The sequence below is a fragment of the Girardinichthys multiradiatus genome, chromosome 12 (assembly GCF_021462225.1).
Source record: "Girardinichthys multiradiatus isolate DD_20200921_A chromosome 12, DD_fGirMul_XY1, whole genome shotgun sequence".
Lineage (NCBI taxonomy): Eukaryota > Metazoa > Chordata > Actinopteri > Cyprinodontiformes > Goodeidae > Girardinichthys > Girardinichthys multiradiatus.
In genome coordinates, this window is record NC_061805.1 from 34,226,058 (window position 1) to 34,252,525 (window position 26,468).

The window sequence follows — 26,468 nt, forward strand, 5'->3', positions numbered from 1 at the left end:
GACGGTGGCAGAGGTTCATCATCCAGCAAGACAGAAACCCTAAACATTCAGCCAGAGCTAGACACTGTGGCCCCTTTTAAAATGTCTAAATCCCATTCTGCTTGGTCCAAACCAGCACCTTGGATAAATGACCATGTTCGGACCATCAGGACGTGCAGACATGCTGAGCGGAAATACAAATCTCTTCTTTACCATAGAAAACCTGTTAAAGAAATATAATAGAGTGGTTAAAGAATAAATGTCTAAATATTTCACAGGCCTCATCGCTTCAAATTCTCATAATCTAAAACTTTTATTCAACCCTCTTTAATTTATAACTCCACCTAATTCTAATGAATTGTCTTCTGAGAAATGTGAGTTATTTTGTTAATTTTCTATGAGCTCAAATTGTGCCAAGGAGGTAAATCACTTTTTCAGTTCATTTAAACTCTTATCTCAGGACGCTCAACAGTATGAAACCTTCCTTTTAGATATTTTACCAACAACATTTTCTAAGGAAGTTTGTACCTTTTTAATTCCTGATATCTTAACAGTTTTTCACAAATCTTTATCCACAGGGGTAGCTCCTAAACGTTTTAAATCTGCTGCTGTTGAACCATTATTGAAGAAAAACAACCTTTTTGAAAAGTTTCAGTCTGGGTTTTGACAACATCACAGTACAGAAGCTGCATTATTAACGGTTGTGAATAATATCAAGATTAGCAATATCCGTCTTAGTGTTGCTGGATCTCTCTGCTACGTTTGACACAGTTAATCACAATATTCTTTTAAGCCGACTAAATTATTGGTTAGGTGTTAGAGACACTGCTCTGACTTGGTTCAAATCGTATCTGCATGACAGAACCTGTAACGTCTGGGTTCACAGATTTATTTTGCTATAAAGCAATCAGACCTCTCTACTCTCAATAAACTCTGTCTTTCAGGCATCAAAACTTGGATGTCTGATAATATTCTCTTAATAATAATGATAAAACTGAGGTGATGATGTTTGGACGAAAGGCCAAAAGGGATCCAGTGACTCAGTTCCTCTCTGTTCTTTGTTTTTAACTGAACTCATGAAGCCAAGAATTTGGGGATGACCTTTGATTCAGATCTTAGTTTTTCTAAACATCTTAGCATGTTGTGGAACGCCCTCCCGCTAAATATTATATCTTTTAAATCGTTGGTTAAAACGTACTTTTATAATAAGGCTCCTAATACTTGAATTTCTTGAATTTATTTTTATATTTTAATTATTTAGCATATATTGTGTGTTTATTGTTGTATCATTTATGACGTTTTAATTTATTTTTTGAATGTAAAGCACTTTGTAAGTGTACTTTAAAAAGGTGCTATACAAATAAAGTGTTATTATTATTATTATGATTATTATTAAAATGACACAACTTACATCAGAGCATATCCATGTGTAATAACGGCTCAGTCAAAGTCCAGACCTGAATCCAACCAAGAATCTGAGACAAGAATGAAAAACTGTGAAGATTATGCTGATATGTCAGTCTCTAGATGTCTAAAGCTGGTAGAGACATACTTTAAAAGACTTGCAGCTATCATTTCACAGAAGGTGGTTCTGCTAAGTATTGACTCGGGTGGGGGGGTTGAACACAAGTTGTATACAAGTGCACAAATTTACAAGTTTTACATTTTTATTCCACATAAGAACTGAATGCCAGGGACATTTTTTAGATAATTATGCTGTGAGTAAATTGATGTAGATATTTTTGTAAAAAAAAAAAAAAAAAAAATATCTCAGCAAATTTTTAGTCAACATAAATACTAATAAATCTACATGTTTACAGTGGCGGGTAAATAGAAAAAAAAAGTAGTTTGGATTTGGTGTAACAACATGGACATAAATACCTGTTTCTTTTATATAGATGGACATTATAGTTTCTGTTACTATGTGGTGATCGTATTGTTCGCCTTTTCACCCAGATATCTTTAGTCGGCTCCTGTTCGCTCGTGTTCCTTTGATCTGTTTGTCTCGCGCGCTGAGATGAAACAGTCATGCTCTGACGTCCTCAGCTCTCTGTATGAATCAAAAATATGGCGGCTGCCATGGAGCTGAGATGCTGGGGAGGAGACTGGGGTCTGCCCTCTGTCCACACCGACTCTCTCGTGGTTCTGGTGAGATTCCCGTTTGGTCTGAACAAACATCTCCTCCAGTGCAGCTTTTAACCAGCGGGGGTTCCTGTTTGGCTTTCTTGGAGTGTCTCCTGTTGTTCCTGTCGTTAGCTTCAGTGCTAACGTAGCTGGAGCAGTTTGCTGTGTAACTGTGTATGTCTCTGTGGGATGAACAAATAATATACCCTGTCCTGTTGGACAGCTGCAGAGAAAGAGCTGCTGCCGGGGCAGAGGTTTGTCCTTCAGGTGTAGCAGCCTGTCAGGAGACACTCCTCCTTTAACTAAAAGCTGTCCTTCAAGGTCAGCTTCTAAAAATCGCGTTTTTCTTTCTTTTGATTTATTGTTAGCTTATTTGTTTGTTAGGCAATGACTTATAATAGAGCTTTGAACCCTGTAGGTTGACGCAGTGGCGATTGATTGCTGTTATACGTGTTGTCATTGAACACGTGCAATAACAACTCTGGCCACAAGGTGGCACTTTTTCTCGTTAATCGCATGTTAAAGCCTGTAGTGTAAACTGCAGTGTCTGTTTAGTCAAAGCATTGGGACTAAAATTAAATAAAATTTTAGTCACAATTTACAGCATGTAGTTAAAAACCATAAGCAATTCTCATAATCTCTCTTACGTTTGTTGGAAAATAATTTCTTTACACTTGCACAGATTAAATATCACACAATGAAATGGAATTAAAGGTAAGCTCAATTGTATTTGTGTATTTTGGAAAAAAACAAAAACAAAAAAATCCACATAAGTAACACTAATGCTCCGAACAAACCCCATACATTGTTTACATCCCTACTAATATTTGCACAGTTTTCCATAATCTTGTAAACAGTTTGTTTGTTCATGTTGCTGTTTTTTGCACAGGTATTTAAAGCAAAGTTTGTACATTTTTAAATGAACTTACTCAGTGGCACATTTCTTAGAATCAGTATGGAGTATTTTTCATAACTATAGTTATCATTACCATGTGCATTTGACTTTAGTGTACAGTCTATCTTATTTTTATTATTGAATCTTTTTATCTGTGAAATTTTTGTAATATTTGCTACAAATCTAATCACAAGGAAGAACTGATCAAGGAAAATAAATACATTTTATACATCTCATTTTTCATATTTTGCCTGTTATTTGCCATGTCCTTTCTGGATCCCTCAATTCTAATTAATTTCAGTGGACATGGACGACCAGATGTTCATCAGGCAAAATGCTGCTGTAGAAGTTTCACAGTTTTTTATATGTTTAGTTGCAGGCATCCTTGTTGCAGCTTTGCACATACACACAATTTGTTTTTTGCTTTGCTGCATTATTTGTTATTCGCTCTTTGTAACAGTTTCAAGGTGAAAGATGGTGCCAAATCTGCATTAACTGCGCTTTGATTGCTGCATCATTGAGCAGCTACAATGCAAGACTCTCACAGGTGGCATTTATTGTCTTACTGCACTTTTGCTGAAATTCAGATAACTTTAAAACACTTAGTATTTAAATGATTGGAAATTAACTTGATCAAGTCTGGATAAGTGTGGAAATAGGTAATGTAGTACTGAAAAATGCCTGGACTTCCAAACTTTATTCCATAATTGTTTATCTAAAAAATAAAATGGGAATATCTGAAAAATATCATGTTTTACTTGGACTTTTATTTAATGATGCTATTTATCTTTGGTGTGTCACATCACAACTTCAGTTTTTGTCCAACATATTGATTATTTATAGTATTTGAGTTACTGACAGTGAACCTCTCGATAAATAAGCTCATTCAAACCCTCTTAAATCAAGGTTTTAAACTGGATCTTTGGTTCTTAAAGTTGGTCTGCTTTTGATGCCAACAAGTCACTGAAACCATTAAATTCCTATTTTTAAAAATCTTTGCAAACAGCAATAAAAGTTTCAAAGACACCAAACTGTGCTTCGAAGGATCTGTGTTTTAAAATCATCCAGGTCAGATTTGACACGTCTAAATGTTATCCATTTTGAAGTAGAGCTAATACAAAGCTGTGAAATAGCCTTTGATTAAAACCAAATAGGTAAATGTTTTGTGGTCAGTTATCCAGAATGGTTTAAAAATTGAGAGAAAACTTGAGTCTGAAGAGGTATGACATTTTAAAATGGATAATTTGCTGGCAATCCTGTTGAAAACTCTCCTGAAAACAGTTTTTAGACAGACTTTTATATTTGGATTTGTGGGTTCCACAGGAAACTTTCTGACAAACCTATGAATCAAAAATCTGTTCCAGTTTAACTGTTTTTTCTATTGCTTTGTTTTCTTCCAGGCCTACGCAAAATTTTCTGGCACGAAGCTCACAGTTTCTCCTGTAGACTGGACATGGAAAACCTTAACAGGTGGGCTGCAGCTTCTTGTTTTATCTGACCTCTACAGCTCTGTGGTCAGACTACCACAAGAAGAGAGGAGAAGAGAGTTTTCTCACCTCCTGAGGTGATCTGTGCCTTTTAAACATTGGTAAACTGAGACATTGACTTTATTTACATCTCATTCAAATGTATTTAGCCTGAAGATTGCTACGATCCAAATGATGACAGGTTATTTTTCACAGCTCAGTTCCACTTAGTTTGATGGTATCTTATTAATTCATCTTATGTCTCTTGAGGATGCCTTAATGTATTTACACTCTTGTATTTTCCTTCCCTCTAATGTCCGTATCGTCACCTTCATCCTACCTATTTTCTTCTCTCATTTGTCCACAGCAAGCGTCCCAGAGCTGGTTTGTGGAGAATCTGTTGTTCAAGAACCAACACAGATTCTGAACTTCCTTAGGAAACAGGTAAGTGTGTCGGCTTCTTCGGTATCTGTATGGCTGAAACCAGATGTTTACAGTCACTGTATAAAAAGACACATAGCTATTCATTTTTGTCACTGTCGTACATTAAGTCAGACGAAGCTCATCCAGACGTTTGCAGGAATTGAGATTACCATGCCTTTAATTAATCACCCCAGGTAATGTCCAGTATGGGCCTAAAGGCCACTCGGTGAGGAAGAAGTCATTACTGCAAAAGCAACATAAAAAGCTGGATTACAGCTTGCAAATGCACCTAGAGACAAACCTTAAATTTTGGAGACATGTCCTGTGGTTTGATTAAACTAACCTTCAAGCGTTTGGCCAAAACATCCACCACATGTTTGAGAATTATGTGGAAATATTAAGGCAACAACTCATAACCTCAGCCAGGAAGTTAAAAATGGGATGCAACTTGATCTTCCAAGTAGAGAATGGCCCTAAGCATGCAGCCAAATTAGTTGCAAAGTGGCTTAAGCCCTGTCTGCCCAAATTTGTTTACAGTTATAAAACATAATATTGTGTTTCTGATGTCAAGAAGACGCCGAATTAAGTATAGATTGTTAATTTTAATATAGCGCATACAATATTTATAAACATAGGTATGATGTGAGTTAGTGACATTAGTCATAAATGGACATAATAGTAATTAAACAAAATTTCCATGTTTCAGATATGTAGATTATTTCACTGATGCTTCTATTTCCAATCAGGGCTTTCAAATTTAATTATAGTATAGGTTTCTGTACAATCCATTCCGATTCATTATCTCATTATTTTGACTAGAGCTTAATACTGTAAAATCCCAGCTGGATGTTGTTTGCACTCTGACCACTAGCTGGCAGCAAAGGGCTTCCAACATGACCCTTGCTATGTGAAGAATAGGCATCAGCAGGCAACTTGGCTGCATTCATACCAGAAGCAGTTTAAGGTGACAATAATCTGAAAGGGGATGAAAGGACAACAAAGTCATTGTTCAAAACCCTGGCATGGTCTACTAACCTGACTCAGTTACACAAGTTTTGTCAGGAGGAATGGGCCGAAATTACAGCTAAATATTGTGAGAAGCTAGTGGAAAAACCTCCGGGTTTTTGAATGGAAATTATGTCAGTCCTAACAGACCGGGAACAGGAAAAGTCTGTTTTTTTGTGACAGAATCCGCACAAATATACGTCATTGTTCTGTTTTTGCAGAGGCTTAATGCAGATTATGAGCTGACCGCCAGACAGGGAGCAGACACAATGGCCTACATCGCTCTACTTGAGGAGAAACTGCGACCAGCTCTGGTATCGGCGTCCACCCTCTCCCTTTTTTGCTGAACAAATGAAATGAGAAAATCCCCGATGATGTCTTTCTTTCCCACAGTTGCACACCTTCTGGGTGGATGCTGAGAACTACAGCAATTTGACACGGCCGTGGTTTGCTTCTCGCTCACCGTTCCCACTGAACTTTTTCCTCCCAAGTCGTCTTGCAAATATCGCCCTCGCTCGCATCCTGGTTACAAAAGGAGAGGGGCTTTTGCACAGAATCTCTGAGGTGGAGGGAAAGGTAAATACTCCCAAAGCTCCATCAACCAGTCAGCTCTGGCTGGTTTTCAGACGTCGTTATTTCACTGCTGATGCTTCTTTTCTGCTTCACATCAGATCTACAGTGATGCTAAAGAATGTCTGAACCTCCTCTCCTACAGACTGGGAGCTGCAAACTATTTCTTTGACAACTCGTGAGTTACATCACCCTATAACAAATCTTTTTAAGTGTTTCTGTAAGGCATTATGTCTACATAAGTACGTTTTTTTTTCCACAGCCCAACCAGTCTGGATGCTTTTGTGTTTGGTTTCTTGGCACCGCTTCACAAAGCAGACCTCACCAGTAGCCCTCTGCAGAGCCACCTCAGACAGCTGGACAACCTCACTCGCTTTTGTGACAACATCCTTGCAGCCCATTTCAATGCGGATAAGCCCTGTAAGGTTGCTGCATGCAGTGGAAATATTCTGTAGGACTTAATCTTGAAACAATTACACCCATAGCAAAACTAACACCTCTGTTTTTCCTCACGTATTTGCTTCTTTGCAGCTTCTTTACTTTTCTATTTAAATGAATCAAACTTTTCTCATTTTGCTGACTTCTTTTCTTCTTCTGTGTGTATCATTCTTCTTTCACCTCCTTCCAGGTCCTCTTCTGCCTGCTATGGAAACAATGGATGCCAACCTGCAGAAACTAACACAGCTTGTAAACAAAGAGTCCAACTTGATAGAAAAGGTGCTTCTGCTTTCCATTTTTCTTCTTTTGCATTTCTGACTGCTTTCAGCAGTTATCAACACTGTTGTGTAGAGTAGATTAGCCCCCCTTCAAACGGACTAAGACCACACCACAATATTAAAAATAAACTGCAGTGATGTTCACAGGTTGTGTGTTACTAATGACTCATGAGAATCTGTTCTTGTTGGCTGTTGCTTCGTAATATTAACCAAACAGATGTCTTTAACTGAACACTGTTTTAAATGACTTTGAATTCACCCCCTACAGTGTTATAGGCTGATTAGATGCATTTAATGAGAAAAATGTCATTAGAGACTGGAGATTTGGCTTGGACTTGAGGGGGAAAATGACTTGTGAACATTCTGACACAGATACCAGGTTTAAATAAATGTAAAATGCGACATTCAGCGGTATGCTGCATGTATAAAGAAAATCCCGTCTGCAATCAGAATTTTTTCATGCTGCTGATAAGCAGCTGAAAACAAAGGTGGTCTCCACAGTAAGGCTGAAAAAGACGAGGAAGCTGCAGAAACCTCACATATAGAAAGGACATCCACAGCGTGTTGTAAGGTAAATAGGTGAGCAACAAAGCAGGAGGGAGAAACACTGAAATGGGGTTTTCCATTTTTGCCGAGAACATTTGAACATTCTTGGATATCCTGGAAACAGTAGGGCAGTCTTTTTTAGTGTGAAGGGGGCCTTATAGTGTATCCTGATCAGTTTCTTCCTTATTTGTTTGGAAAAATAGCTGAATTGCTTATTTTTATTGTAGATGGATGACAACCTTCGGAGCAGCCCCCAGCACAAACCACACAGACCAGACCCCAAATCCAGTCTGTCTAGTTCAAAGAGCTCCACCCCTGCCTAGCACCAGACCTTCCAGCTCTGATCCAGCTCCACAAATCACAGATGAGTGCCCTGGAAGCAAATGCTGCTGACCTCAACCAAACTCAACATCCTGAACAGGGGGAAAAAGCTCATAAAACAGGACTGTGGCTGATATGAAAAAGAACTTAATTATTCATGTTAGTATGACTGTATAATTAGGAGATTATTTTTACAATAACAATGACAGATTCATCTGAAAAAGAAGAAAATGCATGTGTAATGTATTTTTAAATGAAGAGTGCATGCATGTGGTCAAGGGTGGAAATCTATGAAGTGGCGCTTGGTGGCGAAGACACGAAGGGGACGTTAAGGAAAAAGAGAAGTCCAGTGAAGAACATAAGTGGTGCAGACTGCTTTTCTTTGAACTTTTTGCTGATTTTATTTAAAGGGATATACTCCTACAGTCTGTCTTGCACTGCAGCCTTTTGGTTAAACACGAAAAATATTTAACCCTTCCTCTCATAATGCATTATTTACAATGGCCGATATATATCCTGAGCACAAAATGTTTTATTTTTCACATTTGCTGTAAAATATTCTATAATTTCTTTGTTGTTGCGAATCTAAAGTCTGTGCAATCAGGGCCAAAAACGTTTAGCCAGTTTATTTATTTTCTTAAATAGCAACTGTCGAGGATTGCTTGTATAGTTATAAGTACGATGATTATAATCGGCTTTGTTGTGATTTCCTCCTCATCGGGCTGATCAGCTTTGTCAAAAACACACTAAGGAGTTGCACTTTGATTCAAGTTGCTCATGCATAACATTTGTTACTAATTGTGTGTGTGTATGCGTGTCTTATTGTGACATTAGCAATCAAACCACCTATGTTGCCTTCATTCCTATGCAGCTGTTTTTGCACATTTATTTAATTTGTTCTTTCTTGTGTATCATTTGTTGTGCTTGTTTATTTCCTCTGTTTGGACCCAAGTGTAATTTGGGACCTTCTCATTGGCTGACTTGGTTGTTTGTTTTTACGGTGTGAATGCTGTAAAGTTCTTCATGCATTAACAAACCCCATCCATTCCATCTCCTGACCCGACTTTCTCACGTTCTGTGTTACATTCCCTTTAAAGCACCGTCTTTTAGATAAAAAGGGTTTGCTGCCAGTCAGCAGATGGATGCAGTGTGCCTACAAGACTGCCGGTTTCTCCTTCCAAATGTCTCTGTGAGTTTTGATACACACACGTCCTAAATGATCTTTACCATCTCTTTTGCTTTTGTTCATGATGTGTTGGGAACAACTTGCCTTTACATTATTTAAATACAAAAAGTACCAAACGGAAACGACATCTGTTGTGTTCATTTTCTGTCCAAACAGACGTCTGGTGACATTTCCACACATTTTTTATATAAACGGTGAAAATGATTTCTTCAGGACACAGACATGTTTTCCGGTAACAACACCCACCTTTCCGATAAATGTGGTCCCTTGTTTGGATGTTGGAAGAGACACAGAACCTTAGTCTGGTTTTGGCCTCACATGTGGAAAAATGACGCTTTTGTTGACATCAGATACGAATCAAGTTGGCCTTGTAAAAGTGATCCCTACTGAGACGTCTTGGTTTTATAGCAAAAGTATTAATACCTCTTGAGGCTTTTCTCATTTATATTCATTACAATCACAAAGGTCAGTGTATTTTATTGGGATTTCATGTGACATCACAGAACTGTCAGGTGGAAGGAAAAGGGTTTCAAAATGTTTTACAAGTACCTACAGGGGTTGGACAATGAAACTGAAGCACCTGGTTTTAGACTACAATAATTTATTAGTATGGTGTAGGGCCTCCTTTTGCGGCCAATACAGCATCAATTTGTCTTGGGAATGACATATACAAGTCCTGCACAGTGGTCAGAGGGCTTTTAAGCCATTCTTCTTGCAGGATAGTGGCCAGGTCACTACGTGATACTGGTGGAGGAAAATGTTTCCTGACTCGCTCCTCCAAAACACCCCAAAGTGGTTCAATAATATTTAGATCTGGTGACTGTGCAGGCCATGGGAGATGTTCAACTTCACTTTCATGTTCATCAAACCAATCTTTCACCAGTCTTGCTGTGTGTATTGGTGCATTGTCATCCTGATACACGGCACCGCCTTCAGGATACAATGTTTGAACCATTGGATGCACATGGTCCTCAAGAATGGTTCGGTAGTCCTTGGCAGTGACGCGCCCATCTAGCACAAGTATTGGGCCAAGGGAATGCCATGATATGGCAGCCCAAACCATCACTGATCCACCCCCATGCTTCACTCTGGGCATGCAACAGTCTTGGTGGTACGCTTCTTTGGGGCTTCTCCACACCGTAACTCTCCCGGATGTGGGGAAAACAGTAAAGGTGGACTCATCAGAGAACAATACATGTTTCACATTGTCCACAGCCCAAGATTTGCGCTCCTTGCACCATTGAAACCGACGTTTAGCATTGGCATGAGTGACCAAATGTTTGGCTATAGCAGCCCAGCCGTGTATATTGACCCTGTGGAGCTCCTGACGGACAGTTCTGGTGGAAACAGGAGAGTTGAGGTGCACATTTGGGCGTGATTTGGGCAGCCGTGGTTTTATGTTTTTTGGATACAATCCAGGTTAGCACCCGAACATCCCTTTCAGACAGCTTCCTCTTGTGTCCACAGTTAATCCTGTTAGATGTGGTTCGTCCTTCTTGGTGGTATGCTGACATTACCCTGGATACCGTGGCTCTTGATACATCACAAAGACTTGCTGTCTTGGTCACAGATGCGCCAGCAAGACGTGCACCAACAATTTGTCCTCTTTTGAACTCTGGTATGTCACCCATAATGTTGTGTGCATTTCAATATTTTGAGCTAAACTGTGCTCTTACCCTGCTAATTGAACCTTCATACTCTGCTTTTACTGGTGCAATCAATGAAGACTGGTTACCAGGCTGGTCCAATTTAGCCATGAAACCTCCCACACTAAAATGACAGGTGTTTCAGTTTCATTGTCCAACCCCTCCTGAGTCAATACCCAGAACCACATTTTGTTGCAATTATAGTTGCAGATCTGTTGTGTTACATCTCTACTAGCTTTGTACAAAAAAAAAAAACATGTTCATGTCTCTTTGCTCAATAGCTTGAGCTTATATTGGATGGTCCATATGTGAACATCAGTTCTACCATTTGTCCTCCAGAGTTACCATGGTAACTGATTAATTCCCTTCTGGTCCAGCCTAAAAGTTTCGGGGGGCTGACAACAACTACATGCCGTTTGTAAAAAAGGTTAAAAACCATGTATCGTTTTGCTTCCACTTTACATTATTGTGTTTATTGTTTAAAATCGCTGTGACAATTTAAAGGGCAAGGAATCTAATTTCACTTTGAGATTAATAAAGCAATTTGAATTGAATACTTTTGCAAGACGCTGTAAATGCATGCCGTGAGGAGAAATTGCGACTGATGAGTAACATTGGACAGCATGATCAATTTCTAGGTACTATTTTTTTTTTCTGAGGAAAAAGTAGAAAAAGGAACAACTATAGGTGGGGCCCTTACCCTGTTACACAACATTCATTTTTACTTTAATCCCTAACAAAAAAAAATCCCTCCAACCCATCCACCTACAGTAAGGCAGGAAAGTGTAATTTCCAGATAAATTAGGCAGCAGTTTGTTTTTAAGCTTTCCTTCAGGCTCCAGCAGACCAGTCCCACACATAAAGCCAAGGCCAGAAAGTATCCCTGATGGGTTGCATGTGTGTGCACTCCTTTGTTCCACTTTTTCCCTCCCCTCTATAAAGGTGTAATTGCCTGGAAAATAGTTGTTTAATAACTGTGAATCGTGTGTCCCTTTGAGAAAGTACATAACTTGGATGACAACAGTGGGTGGATCACAACGTGATGTTAGCTTCAAAAGGCACTTTGTTTTTTTATATATCAAATGTTTTGAATTAGTAGAATAAATCCAACATTTTAGGCACAATGCTCTCTTTTTTCATAAAAACAGAAATTACTTGGAGGTTTTAAAGGAAAAACACCAAGAAAAGAAATGCGTTTGGATGCGTTTTATCTCAGTGACAGACTGGTTCAGAGTAATTTGAGGTCTGGTTTTATTGTTTAATTTTGTGCAGGAGATTTCCAAGATAAATATACAAGAAAACAGCATCACAGCAGATGGAGTGCTGATGCCCTCTAGCGGTGAAATGATGTTAAACCAACAAGACAATTGTTTTCAATTTAAACATAATCCGAAATTTTAGACAAAATTATTTCGCAAGATAAGAAAACTAAAACTGTCTGTAACACATAACAATAACAGATCACTTCTGTTTTTCTGTTCTTTAAAAAGGTTATTTACAAAAAAAAAAAAAAACAACCTATTCACAGTAAGAAACAGTTTGAAAGGTGCAACAGTCAGCTTGGAGGTATAAACACAGTCAAACTATGAGAAGAGAAGACCTGAACTAATTGGCGAGTGACAAGATACACAAAACACAATAGATGTTTGATTACTGTTAATTGTTAGATGACATCAGACAATGTGGAAAACTATAAAACAGATTAAAAACAATACAAAGCTCTAACAACAGATCAGTGATTACAAAATTATCCACAGCCTTTCAGTTTGTTGAAGGAACAAAAAATCAGGAAGCACAGATGTAAATCCATGTTGTTTAGTATTAATTCTATATTTTTGGTAAGACTACCTTCATACTGGATTGAAACCATCCTACGGTGTCAAGAATCTTCATGTCAGTGAGAAGGTAAACTCCTTTTATGATACTGAGTTGTAACATTTTCAGTTAGTTTCATCTCATTCTGCTAAATTCATCCATAAATGTGGGAGGTTTCTGCACCACCACGATCAGTTTGAAAATTCTGATGCATTTCCTCCTCTGGAGTACGACTCCAGGAGGAGGAAATGCATCAGTATTTTCTTTGGTTAATCAGCAGCATTTAAAGGATGCAGAAGAGGGAGGTTTGTATATGACACATAGCCCCCTGTCAAGCATGTCATTTTGTGCAATAATTTTACTCTATCAGTGCAAACAGAGGGAACTAAGGTAATATATCCAAAATGTGTGGGTTTTTCACAAATAAGTCTGAGCTGAGCACACCAAGGTTATGAAGCCGAAAAGTGTCTTTTACATGTCATATTGCAAGTATAGTCTATTTATAATATAAACACTAAGATCCAATGGTCACACTTTTTCTTCCTCTTCCTCGTACTCATCCATCTTCATCACTGAACATGATGCCAGGAGCATTAAAGAAACACATTTTGAATCTGAACTGCATCCTGAAGAACTCGGTCACAGAGCAACCTACACATGTGCATTTTGGACGTGTGCGCCTCTCCCCAGCAGCGAACCCTGAGGCATCCACCAGATACTGATCTCTATATGTGCAAGACGTGTGAGTAGGGTGAGGATAGTTTCTGCTTAGTTTTTCAAAGTGTGAATTGTTCATGTCAGCTGTTTAGTGTGTTTCTGTTTTTACAGCTGAGTCCTCAGCATTGATCGTTGTGACAAACCCGTCTTTAAAATCTTCAATGGCCCAGCCATGTAGGTGTGTCTGGGCAATACCTCATGGATAATCCACCACTGCTGTAACAGGCATCTCCACGCAGCAACTAGGACCCAGATAGGTTGTCACCCTGACAATGACCCACTACTATCTCACCACAGAAGTTTTGAGCATGCTCAAAACTGTAGATCTCTCCCGCATGATAGAGTGCACCAGATAATAGGTTCTGTTCTGTGTGTAGAACAGAAGACGACCTACGTTCTTTCTGATTTTTAATGTCCTGTTCTGTTATAAAATATAATAAAAAGTTTAATTTAGTTTGTCTCTAAGAAATTGGCTTCAAAATACTGATCAAGACGTTTTAGTAAAACCACACATTTATAATTAGGTTTCTAACACTGTTCTCCAACAGTGGTCACTTTAATCATTACAAAGTAAGATTATATATAACCAACAAATGTCCAGTGTTTTTTGTAAACCTTACAGTCAGTGAGGCAAGTGTCAGTGCTAGCTTTTTGTAAACTCCGGCACCTCCGGCACCATGCAGACCTGCAGGCTGCCTGGTTGCTCCAGAGCCAGAGCAGGGTGGCAGGGCTGGCTGAAGCGCTGGGTGAAGGTACCCAGCAACTGGCCGCTGCGGGCGTTGTAGAAGGACAAACAGCTGAGCTGGTGATCCAGGAAGGCTCCCACTCGATCAGGTGTCTCAGTCACAAACACAGAGGACTGAACGCGGTTGTGGAGTAACTGATACCTACACCTGGATAAAGAGAGGAACATGAAGGTTTTAGACTCAATAATAGAAAGAAGTAACTTAAATATGAATAGTTATTTTCCGTTGCACACCCTGAAGGCCCAGGAGTACACTGCAAACACCACGAGGAGCTGTTTTCCCCAAGTGAGCCGTTTAGATTATCTGCACTGCATGTTACTCCAAGCCTGTAAGCTGGACTATCGGACACAACTGTCTCCCAGTAGTGGAGCCCTCGTGAAGGCAACAACTCACCCAGGATGGATGGACACCTGGAAAACAAACACTCTCTGGCTTAAATCTACATGTAAATCTCCCTACAGGCTGAAAAAATTCTGGGTGTGACTTACTCCTTGTTTGTGGGTGCGTTGGCATGGTGAGCATCATGGGAAAACTGCAGTGTGGTGTAATCATCTGACAGCATCAGAGCGGGATGAGCCGAGGATTTCAGGAGCTGGAATCTCGTCCCTAAGGAAAGCCACACGTGAGCGAAATACATGAAAAAGAAGTACCCATAAAGAAATACAGAGATGTTCAAGTGGGACTGGACTTCTTTATCAAGTCAAGTCAAGTTTATTTATTTGTACCTTTCGTAGAAATGAGTGCAGCCTCACTCTGTTCACTGGCTCCAGCCTCATTCACAGCTTTGATGTAAAACAGGTAGTTCTCATTGGGCTGCAGGACAACCTTCTGTTCACACGCTTTCATTCCTGAGATCGATCTGGAAACACGTCAAAGACACACATTAGCATGCACATACATTGCTTAGACATGCAAATTTTAAATAATAAAATGTGAAAGGAAAAGATTTGTTCAAAATATGCAGTCCCTTGCAAATGTATTCACACCCCATGGACATTTCCACATTTTGTCAGGTTTCAAACACAAAACACCACTTTGTTTTATTGAGATTTTATGTGATTGACCAACACAAACAAGTGAAGTACTGAAAAACTGTTAAATGATGGAAAAACAAAACATGGTTTTCAGAAAGTTTTACAAATAATAATCTGAAAAGTGTGGCCTGAATGTTTTTAGTGCCCTTTACTCTGGTACTGAGCATTCAGTTACCTTCAGAAGTCACCTAATTAGTAAATAGAGTCCACCTGTGTGTCGCAGTATAAATCCAGCTGTTCTGTGAAGGCATCAGAGGTTTGTTAGAGAACATTAGTGAGCAAACAGCATGAAGACCAAGGTGCAGACCAGGACTGGGAGAAAGGTGTGGAGAAGTTTAAAGTAGAGTTAGGTTAAACAACTCAACATATCTGCCCTTTTATGGAAGAGTGGCAAGAAGCAGACTTTTGTTAATGAAATGTATTAGCAGTGCTGTTTATAGTTAGCCATAAGCCATGTAGGAGAAACAAAGATTTGGAGCAAGGTTTTCTGGTTTCAGGAGTTTAAAACAAAACTTTTTGGCTTTCATGCAAAGCTCAATATGTAAGGGGAAAACTAACACTGCACATTAACCTGAAAATACCATTCAACGTGTGAGATTAAACATGGAGGCAGCATCATGCTGCGGGAAATAGGGAAGCTGGCGAGAGCTGATGGGAAGATGGATGGAGCTGAATGGAGGGCAATTAGTTGTGCACTCCACAAAAATGGCCTTTATGTACAAGGAGTAAGAACAAACACCATGTTCAGTTTACCCAAGTCATATATGGAACTCACCAAATATGTAAAAGAAGGTACTACGCTCAGATGGGACCTCAATTCATCTTCTTGTGTTATATGCTAACACTGCACATCACCCTGAACACACCAGCTGTGAAGCATGGTGGTGGCAGCCTCATGCTGTGGGGATGCTTTTCTTCAGCCTGATCAAGCAGGTCAAAGTTGATGGAAAATAGAGCAAGCTAAATACAGGACAACCCTGGTGAAAAACCTTATAAGGCTGCAGGAGACTTGAGACAGGGGTAGAGGTTCCACTTAAATAAAGACAGCCACCTGTAAACTTCATAGTATGTTCATGTGTTAGAATGGCCCAGTCAAAGTCTATATTCTATCAAGAATATGTGGCAATAGCTAAAACTTGACGTTAAACAGCACTCTGCACCCAATCTGACTGAGCTTGAGCTATCTTCATAAAGAACATGTGCAAAAATGTCCGCCTCTGTGTTAAGCTGGTAGGGGGTGAATACAAATGCACATAGAAATCACTGTTCAGATTTCTACTTGTGAAAACAATTAAAAACCTAATATATCAATCAATCAATCTTTCCACTTTGTAATTGTAAGTCCACTTGTAATTTGTTAACATTCCCACAAGGTTCCCCAGGCAGACACTGACCTGAGCCCCTCTCCCTCCAGTTCATACTGTCGGCAGTACTCCAAAGTGTAACTCAGTCCTGGAGACGCTTTTGCTGAGCTCCACCTCAGCGTGGCTGAGTCCCACATGACACTGCAGCGCTCTGTATTGATCACCGGCACAGATGGAGCTGCCAGAAACACAGCAGGGAGGCTTGAAATCAACTTTAAATATTGACTACGAAATTCAAGCTCTTTCTGGGGACACATGGCAAAATAAAACACAAAAAAAAAACTCCTGCAGTTTTATTTCCTAAAGGAAATGAAATTTAAGCTTCAGCATGTGTACTGACCTGTACTGAAGAGGAGTCTCTCGCTGGGCAGAGAGCAGCCTGCATAGTTGACGGCCATCACCCACACCTTGTACTTCCTGTCAGGCTCTAAGTCCTCCAGGACGCAGTAGCTCTCCTTCACTGTCACACGGTACTCCTCTGACACAGCTGTAAACAGCAGCAGATACACGTTAGGCAGCTCAGGAAGTAAACCAACGAAGTAAAATCCACCCATAGAGGTTTAGTTGAAAAGATAAAGCTTTGCACTAACTACCAAGCTAGATGTACTTACCTCCTTGTGGATCCTCCACACAGTAGACCTGAAAGCAGTCTATGATGTCTCCTGGATTGACTTTCCAGTAAACTGTGACACTAGTGCTGGAAGCTGAGCTGTGCTCCTGGGGCTGCAGAGTGGGCCTTTGGGGCACTGAGGCAATTACAGTAATTGTAACTATAACAAATGCAGCATGGACCTGGACATACAGAAGATAAATCTTCACAGAGAGTCTTCGACTTGGAGCTACCTGGAATGCCTTTGCGCTGTGCGAGGTTTGAGCTTGAGGAATTGGCCGTGGTGTAGTCCTCGAACACCAGCAGTCCCTTAGGACTCAACTCCAGTGACAAGGCTGAGTCCAGAGCAGTTTGGAGTCTGTCCGTACAAACACATAATTCTCAGTGTTGGGCAAATGTTTTAAACCGGCCTAAAGTTCTTTGTGTTTTGCTTCAGAAGAGCCAGACTCTTTTGTACTCTTTTAAAGTGATTTACATCAGAGGTTCTATGGGTTCTCTGAGTGTTTCAGTATTTATGTACAGAAGATGAAAAGTAAAGAAAAGCAAAGTCCTGACATAGGAGCATAGTAAGCAAGTTTCCAACATAAAGCTCTTTGGGAACCACATATTTTTTATGCTAAAATTCTAATTGACATCCATCAAACTTTCCATCGATGTTTGTTATCTTTTTCCTCAGTGATTCAACAAAACAGAAGAGAAATATATGTTTTTTTTGGCAAGGTAATATTAATAAAAGGTCTAAAGATTTCATTTAAAAGTCCATCCCTTACATTTAGGAGCATATCTGTCTCTGAATGCTGCATCTTTCAGAGAAAAGGGGCTCAGTAAACAAAACATCATTTTTATGGGTCCTGTGCAGCTCAATGGGCTGAGCAGATCTCCAAACTATGGAGACTGGTAGTCTTCAGTGCAGCTTCCTCCATTTTTCCTGTCCAATAAAAGCCACTAGTGTGAAACAAACCTTATAATAATAGCAGTATTCTACAGTAAAAAAAAAAAAAGCTAAAAAAGAAATATGTTGAATTACCTGCAGAAAACATTGAGAGTTTTGAACCCACCACTTTAAAGTATTACAAGACCCTCTGGCTGCTTGGAAGCACAACAGAAAGAATTAGTCTAGACTTTTGCACAACATCTAATTCATGCCAAGACCACAGTTTAAGTAGGTGTGAAGATCACAGCTTTATATCTGCAGAGCAAACACCATGCATTTTATGTGATGTGGACTGTCTCACACTTTTTGGTGGAAATACCTTGCATGAATGTCCTCTGGTGACTGATAGGAGAAAGGATTAAAGATCTTTGTTAGACGTTTGACTCATTTACCAAAACCAATGAACCCAATCAAGTGAGCGTCCAGGGCTTACTCTGGCATCCGTCTCTGCCTCCCTGGCCGTTGTCTCCAGAGTGGTTTTGGCTGAGTCTATGTTCTCCTGGTAGGAAACGATCTTGTCGTAAAGCTGCTCCAGCTTGGCTTTCTTCTCCTCCTCCATGCTGACGGACATGGCGTTGTACTGCTCCATCACAAGAGCCATCATCTCCTCGTTTTCCGCCCGCATGGCTGCTTCGCTCTCCGTGAACTGATCCTGAGCAACAGGAGAGCCAGGAGAGAGCAGTTGGATTTCACCAGATCACATCAACAGGCTCATCTGCTTCTTCAGAGTGTTAATGGAGAATGTTGATTTAAAAACACCGTACCTCCACAGAATTGTAGGCCAGCTCCAGCTCAGACACCAAGTCCTCAATGTTTTCTGATCTTGCTTGAAGCTCTGAGATCCAGCTACCCAGAGTCTCCTGTTAGACAAGATCAAACATATTCATTTTTAACTGAATAAATAAATACTGACTTTCTGCCCTATTTAAAGCCACGTTTTACAGCGGCCTGCAAAAGTATGTAAATCTTTCACATTTTGTCATACAGGACCAAAGCAAATTAGTGCAAATCTACCAACACAAGGCAAAACTGACTGGACAGCAAGTAGAGCATTAATCAGAGAAGTAGCCAAAAGGCCCATGGTGACTGGAGGAGCTACAGAGATCCACAGCCCAAGTGGAGGAATCTGTTAGTTGTGCGCTCCACAAATCCGATCTTCATAGAAAAGGAGCAAGTAGGAAATCAAAACAAGTCAAATTTCAACTTTGCCCAAAGCTGTGTGGGGAACATATTAAATGTGGAAGAAGATGCTCTGGTCTGATGAGACCAAATTTGAACTGGCTTAAATGAAAACACTATTTGGTGGGAAAATAACAATGCATGTTACCCCCAACACACTAACCCCACCATGAAACATGGTAGTGGCAGCATTATGCTGTGGGAATGCCTTTCACCAACAGACGCAGAGAAGCAGGTCAGAGTAGATAGGAAGATAAAGGGAGCAAAATACAAGGTAATAGTAGATGCAAAAACTGTAGATTGAGGGCAAATGTTAACATTTCAACAGGAGAAAAACATTCAGCCTGAGCTAAAATAAAATGGTTGACGTTAAAGCATACTGATGGGGTTGAATGGCCATGTCAAAGTTTGATGTTCACAGATTCTCTGGATCCAATCTGAATAAGATTGAGCTATGCTGTGAAGACAAATTGGCAAAATATTCGGTCTGTAGATGAGCAAAGCTTGTAGAAACGTAACCCAAAAGACCTGCAGGTGTAACGGCAGTAAAATGTGGTTCTGCAAAGGTGGGCCGAATACAAATGCATTTATTTGGTTGGTTTGTCAAATCCCAATACAAGGGGTATAAAGACTTCTGCTCGGTGCTGTGTTTCCCAAGAACCCATTCCTCATGTTTTAGTTTTCAGACTCCTCTGTAGCTTTAAGTTGAATCATCAGGGTTGAAGAGAGGCAGCGGGAATCCCCGTCACCTCTCGAAAACAGGCAGCTCACATTTAATGAGGTCAAGCTCCGGACAGTAATCACTCCCTGACCGCCTCATCAGCAGGAGTTCACGAATGTGTCTTCACAGGCGAAAGTGAATGTGTGAGCATGCCTTCACTCCCCATGTTAAAAGGCAAGGGAGGGGATGGTCCATTCTGGTCTCAGAAAACTGGCCCAGATTCAGATTTGCACAGTTGTTTTGGTGAACTTGTCAGGATCAATTTTCTGCTATGTGGAGGATTTGAATGAGCTGAAATGCTTTGTGCTGCATTACAACTTTGATCTTTCATGCAGTTACCATCCAGCTATCAGAACGTCATATAAATACAGCATCACATAAACACAGAGCCTGGTTCAAATATCATCTGGAAATTATATTTCATGGTTTAAAGTTTGCATCAGCTTCCTGTTCTTTCATTTACTCTCAATTACATGATGAAATATTCCAGAGAAGCAATTGGAACCTGCTGACTGATGGCTGATTCAGTTTTGTTTAGCTGTTTCATAAAGACGGATCCCCAGGGTAGTATCATAAAACGCAAGTAAAAGACAAAACTATATTTCTCATATTGTTACAAGATGTTGCCTGCGTCTGTTGTCATTAAGTAGCAACCGTTTAAACTGCCCACTCAGACGATAGCTTTTTCTGTTAGATTTACAGTCCCCAGCAGATAAATTTTCTCCTGTGGGTTTAAAGTGCCTTGCTAACTTTCTTAGCTATAAACAGAACAGACAGAACTTCAAAAGTGCCATACAAGTCATACTAACAACTCAAAGTACCTAAACACTAGAACCACATTCACCCAACCATACTCAGGAAAGCACACATTCATACACCAACGCCCAGATCGGTTGGCAAGCTGCGGTTAAGTGCTTTTTCCTTGGGTACTTTCACGTGTGGCAAGGGAGGAAACTGGAATCAAACCACAATCTTCTGGTTGCAAGATGACAACACCCCCAGTGAGCCACATTTATATTTATATAAAGAGTAAATTGTACAGAGCTGACACTGAAGGGGAAAAAAGAACTTTAGAATATAAATACGATGGGGAGTACTTTCACCAGAAGGACGTGGCCTGCAACCTTAGGTTTTTTTCTGTACTACTATTACTTTTATCTCAGAGATGCAATTTAAAAACTAAAGACATTGTAAATTGTTTGCATTAATGTAATCATTAATGTAATTTTTAAGAGATAACTAATTGTTTTACAAGTGAGAGGATCTTATGATGACAGTTTAACAAATAGCCAACGCTGGGAAAAGTCACACATCTAACTGTACTGTAAGTCAAGTACTGACAGATGTGGACAAATATTAGGAAAACAATATTTGCGCAGTAATTTATCACATTTCCACTGTTGTAGTTATTGTGTCTTTTGTAAAGAATCACATACCTGCACATACAGTTGAAACCAGATGTTTGCATACACTGTAGAAAAAAGATAAAAGCTAAACGTTTGCAATTGTTGGTCAGAAATGGACCGAATATTGACCACATCTGGGAATTTTTGGGAAAAGTCTGAAATTTTAAAATAAAAATAAAAATGTTCTGGAACCTTGAGTTTACATCCACACTTGGATTAGCCAACAACAGCCTAATTTTATCCCGTTTCAATGTTCCAGGCATCTGCAGCGTTTCTTTTAAAAAGCAAATAATGCAAATATAACATACAATAACTTTCATACTAACTCTCATGGAGAGGTTCAACTTCTTTCACTGACCTTTATATCCTCATAGGCTTTTTCCACCAAGCAGACCTGGTGGCCATGATGCTCCTCAGATCTACATTCGTCCTCTGACAGCAGACATCCACAGGTGTGACAGAACCAGTCCATGCCCTGTAGCTCAGCAGCCAGGCGGGACTCACTCTCCTCCTCTGCATCAATAATTTCATAATCAGCCTCATCAAGGTCATCCTTCTCTACCTCTGTCTCCATCTTCTCCTTCAGCCTCTGATAGGGCTCTTCCTCTTCTTCTTCTCTTTGGATCTCAGATTCAAGCATACCTTTTGCATCTTCCTCACCAATCACTTCATATCCAAGGTCATCCACGGTTTCTTCTATAGCCTCTAAAACCGTCTCACTTTTCTCCTTAATTTGTTCTACATCTTCACTGTGCAGATGAAGACCCGGTGCTGCATCCTCTTTCAGTAGATTTATTTCTGATTTCCCCTCCATCTCATAGATGTCTGTTTTTTGTTCTGATTTTTCTGCATGTACATCATCTCCATGAAGCTCAGATAAATGCTCCTGAGGAGTGAAGCTTCTCAGCGTAGAGAAGACGAGTTTGTCCTCATGAGTCTCCAGGTTCTCAGTGCTGGCTTCATCTCCAGCTGCAGGTGTTAAAGCCTCTGAGTCTAACTCACTACTGGGAAGTTCTTCTTCCTTTATAGGAACTATTGGTTCTTCCTCTGCTTGAGGCTCATGTACCTGAACCTCAGAGAAGATGCAAGGTTCAGGTGTAGGAACTGTCTCTTTTATAATGTCCTCAGACCACTGACCAATCTCTATGTCCATCTCTACAGCCTTTCCTTTAGGAACTAGGAGGATTAACTCATCACCTACATTCACTACGTCCTGCACACATGACCCAGTGTCCTCTGCAGACGTTCTAGATTTGGGTTCTGCTGATGGTTTTAGGTTGTCTGATTGACAGTCAGTTGTCTCTTCTTGTTGCATCTCTTGGTGTTTGTTGTTTGACTCCAAATCGATTTCTTTAGACTCTGCAGGTTGGGTTATTTCACCTGACGTCTCAGTTTTAACTCCTGACTCCTGATCAGCAGCTGCAGCCTTACTCTTCTCAGAAGATTCATATGTCAGGTGCTTGTGTTGTTCTTCTGCCTCAGGAACAAGTGGTATTGCCTCTGCAACCTCCTGTACATCAGTCTTAACTTGGGTCTGCATCTCTTCTTTATTCACTGCTTTCTCCAACACCTCCTCCACTGTCTGCGCTGCATAGTCACAGTCACAGTCACAGTCAATGACAACTTTGAGAGGGGCCACATCTTGAGAAGGTATTTCTATGTTCTCATGCACAGATGCAGAAGAAGATGCCTCTGATTCCATGAGTGTTTCAGTTGAGATGAATGTTGAATTTGCAGGTTTTTTCACTTCAACTTCTGCCTCAGGTGGAGGTTTCTCATCAGCAGTCACCATCTTTGACTCAACAGGTGCTCCTTCTTCAGACAAACTCCTTTCAGTGGTTTCTGTTAGCAGAGTGTGTTCAGTGCAGACTGGGGGCTCCTCTCTGCCTTTAGGTAGAGTTGATGCTGTTGAATCTGGTGTCACTGCAGGCGGCTCAGATTTTTTTTCAGTCTCTCTTTGTGTTTCATATTGCAGCTCGGTTTCAGTAAACCTTTGCCCAGTAGCTGTTTCATCTCTGCCCTGCAAGGTTTCATCTACTTTGATTTCCATCTGGGGAGTTTCAAATGTTCTTTCTGAGCTTGGCTCCACCGACTGTTGCTCTTGTTTACTCTCCTTGTGATCCATTGATTTGGACTCCTGATGTAACTCTTCTGGGACTTCCACTAAAGCTTCATCATGAGCCATCACCGATGATGGTTTTTCTTCTGTTTCTGTTAAAAGTTCTTGTTTCACTTCAGTCATTTCAGGTACCTCCCACGTCTTCAGTTTATCAGTTTTTGTCTTTTTCATCTCCTCTTCATCCTCTGCTGCTCTGATTAAGCATCCAGTCATTTCAAATGGCCACACCATCCTCCCCCCAGCCTTACCCTCTGCTGACTCTGACTGAACGTCAAATGCTGGTGTTTCATCTTTCAGCCTGAACTTCTCCAGATACCCGTCCTCCTCCTCTGAATCCGACAACTGCCTCTTGTAGGATTTCTCGGAAGCCACACTCTCTGCCTCCAAGAACTCCTCATCACTCCCTCTCCTCTCACCCACGGCGTCCTCGTAAAGGTCTGAGTACATGAAGGACATGGCAGTGGGCTCCTCCAGGAGAATAGGGTCAATGATCTTGGGAGGTCCCGGGGAGATAAAAATAGGAGTAAGGGTGGTCTCCTCACTTTCAAACAACACCAAACCACCGTCCTTCATTGATCGCTGGCTCTCACGTCTTGATCTCATCTTTTCTACCCCTTCCTCCTTCTGCTTCACCACTTCAATGGGAGGTCCTTCTCCATAGAAGACCTCATCCAGGTGTTCCCCAAATATCTCAGCATCTGTGACAACCACAAAAGACTCTTCGGACACAGAGGTATCCTCGGTTGCCTCCTTTAAAGCTTCATGCTCATCTGTTTGGGCTTTTGCAGGCAGCTTCTCTTCCTCTTTTTGCAGTGGAGCTTCGTCTCCACGAATCACCACATCCAAAAGAATGAACTTTTCAATGTAGTCGATGTTAGCAGTGCTCTCTGTCTCTGGAGTTATGGGTCCACGCTGTTTTTCAGACAATGGCTGTGAAGTGTCTTCTGAGGACTATGGAGAGATTCAAAACAACTCAAACCCAGAAATACTTTCTCATGTTTAGATCTGCAGAATGAGTCAAAAAGAAGGTAAAAAGTATCTCGACCACATACCTCAGAGTAATCTGGTGTTTGCTCTTCTTCCATCTGGTCCCTGTGTTGTGCCCAGTCATGGTGGTTTCTGGACCTGATCTTTGGAGTCTGGTCCAGATAGGACAAATTGTCCATCAGGTCCATACTCTCCTCCTCGTCCACTGTGGGGAGTTTGGACGGGACTCTGATGTTAAGAATCTCATAGCCTTCAGAAATCAAACTGAACAACTGCTGATCTTTGGATTTTATCTCCTCCAAGTCTGCCTCTGTTGGCTTTTTCTCCTTTTTGATGTTAGGAAGAGAAACCTCAGCCATCTCTGGTCTCTCTACTCCCAAAGTCGAAGCAGACCTTGAACTACCAGGTCGGCTTAGCCGGTCCCCCAACCTGCTATTTCTCCCCCCGGACCTCGTCCTCCTGCGGACTACTTTGTCCTCGTCGAAGACAATGGTGATCTTTCCCGCGCCTCCAGAGCCCTCCATGCTGTAAGCTTCAGATGTGGAGCTTGCCTCAGACGCCCAGGGTGTAGAGCACCGGCTGGAGGCCGTCTCCCAAACGATACCGCTGTCCTCACTCTGAACTGTCACCATGGAAAAAGATGGGTCCACCATGAGGCACTGGAGTTTAGGCTTCACAGACTGGTCCTGGATGACTTCTCGCAGACTTGAAACACAGAGGAACGAACAGAGTCAGAGGCAGGGGAGCAGGGTGCTTGCGCCATTCCAATGCAATACCAAACAGATTGAGTGCAAGAGGAGATCTTTCTGGCTTGATTCTTGGAAATCCAAGCAGAGAACAAACTAATGAATCAAATCAAAATATATTTGCACAACACTGACCTGTATTCATGTTTTGCAGTTTAACAAATTTGAGCTGAAAACAAGGTGGCACATCATTTTGCTTCTCAAGAGGATTACGAGCAGTGTAGAGCTGCAGTATTGATGTCTGATACCAGGCTGCAAGTGTGAGCGATACACTAAAAGAACGAATGATTGAATGCACTCTGAGCTGTCCCTCGGGCTATGAATACACCTCGGCCCTTGCCGGGTTAGGGCAAGTTGACGTCCACCAAACGTCATTCATGTAATGTTCGAGAAAAGATACCTGGATTTCTGAGATACACCCAACATATCAGTGTCTTCTACTATTTATGACATGGCAAGGTCAATTCAAAGCATGATGAATAAAAGGTAAAACATAGTATGAGTAAGAGAGTGTTGTTGAAGGACCAGATCAAGTGTTAAAGAGTGCCTGACTTTGAGTATTTGGGTATTAATGCTCTGTAGACTGATTTCTTTTTTCTTTCTTTAAAAATGTCATTCATGTGTTTTAAATTATGAGCAGTCTTTCTTTTATCTCCAAACAGACTTCTCAACACAAAGACAAAATGACCCATCAGAGACGTTAAACAACATGTAATTTGAAAAAGTACCTGTTCTGTAGCTCTTCCACTTCGTCTTCATCACCCTGGCTGAGAGCCTCATCCTGAAACTCCAGCAGCTCAGTCATTTCAGAGTCCAGGCTTTCACATTCCTCCATCTTGGTAATTTCCTGAAGATTTTTCTTATTGTTTTTCTTGTTTTTTTGAAGCACCTTGAATAGTCCTGCTGCCGAAATGTGCTGTACAATAAATTTGCCTTGCCTTTGAAGTCCCCAAATTTGGCTTTTGTGTGTTTTAGATCTTAGTCATTCTGAATTGGGAGGTGGTCTGTCTGTTTGTGTCATTCAATGTTCTGTCCCTCTCTGACTCAGGGAGGGACAGAAATAGCGTGGGGTATGAAAACAGAGGAGGGTAGATAAGAGAAGCAAATTAGGCACACAGGAAGGCTGGATTTAATGACATAATTTAAATAAGCACACCGACAGGTGGCCTGAAACAGAGTTACAGATATTCTGGTGTTTCAGAAGACTTTTATG

At 40.7% G+C, this 26,468-nt stretch overlaps 2 protein-coding genes across 3 annotated transcripts; one reads left to right on the top strand and one right to left on the bottom strand.

Moving 5' to 3' along the window:
- The first annotated feature begins 1,868 nt into the window (after positions 1 to 1,868).
- On the top strand, positions 1,869 to 9,353 carry mtx3 (metaxin 3). 2 transcript variants are annotated; one of them, XM_047380428.1, is made up of 9 exons: positions 1,872 to 2,127; positions 4,399 to 4,468; positions 4,832 to 4,908; positions 6,114 to 6,206; positions 6,286 to 6,468; positions 6,564 to 6,640; positions 6,725 to 6,882; positions 7,091 to 7,179; positions 7,952 to 9,353. In XM_047380428.1, exons 1-9 carry the CDS (start codon positions 2,047 to 2,049, stop codon positions 8,045 to 8,047), a joined length of 924 nt encoding a protein of 307 aa, XP_047236384.1. In that variant the 5' UTR covers positions 1,872 to 2,046; the 3' UTR covers positions 8,048 to 9,353. The 2 variants fall into 2 exon arrangements, with proteins under 2 accessions (XP_047236385.1, XP_047236384.1); XM_047380429.1 differs by lacking the exon at positions 7,091 to 7,179 and having other exon boundaries at positions 1,869 to 2,127.
- A 2,758-nt stretch (positions 9,354 to 12,111) lies between these two features.
- On the bottom strand, positions 12,112 to 26,246 carry cmya5 (cardiomyopathy associated 5). Its single transcript, XM_047380382.1, has 14 exons — positions 25,984 to 26,246; positions 24,575 to 25,214; positions 21,762 to 24,473; positions 18,862 to 18,957; positions 18,531 to 18,749; positions 18,417 to 18,439; positions 17,397 to 17,521; positions 17,165 to 17,299; positions 16,894 to 17,040; positions 16,584 to 16,731; positions 14,881 to 15,014; positions 14,644 to 14,761; positions 14,389 to 14,565; positions 12,112 to 14,302 (listed from the first exon to the last, which is right to left on the bottom strand). Exons 1-14 carry the CDS (start codon positions 26,088 to 26,090, stop codon positions 14,053 to 14,055), a joined length of 5,031 nt encoding a protein of 1,676 aa, XP_047236338.1. The 5' UTR covers positions 26,091 to 26,246; the 3' UTR covers positions 12,112 to 14,052.
- Positions 26,247 to 26,468: the final 222 nt, after the last annotated feature.

Excerpts from the sequence above, each read along its gene's own strand:
- mtx3 (XM_047380428.1), top strand. The coding sequence starts at position 2,047 with ATGGCGGCTGCCATGGAGCTGAGATGCTGGGGAGGAGACTGGGGTCTG. Across the intron at positions 2,128-4,398 it reads CCGACTCTCTCGTGGTTCTG|GCCTACGCAAAATTTTCTGG; the intron begins GTGAGATTCCCG and ends GTTTTCTTCCAG. Across the intron at positions 6,641-6,724 it reads AACTATTTCTTTGACAACTC|CCCAACCAGTCTGGATGCTT; the intron begins GTGAGTTACATC and ends TTTTTTCCACAG.
- cmya5 (XM_047380382.1), bottom strand. The coding sequence starts at position 26,090 with ATGGAGGAATGTGAAAGCCTGGACTCTGAAATGACTGAGCTGCTGGAG. Across the intron at positions 14,762-14,880 it reads TGCACTCATTTCTACGAAAG|GGACGAGATTCCAGCTCCTG; the intron begins GTACAAATAAAT and ends GGCTTTCCTTAG. Across the intron at positions 14,303-14,388 it reads TGTACTCCTGGGCCTTCAGG|GTGTAGGTATCAGTTACTCC; the intron begins GTGTGCAACGGA and ends CTCTTTATCCAG.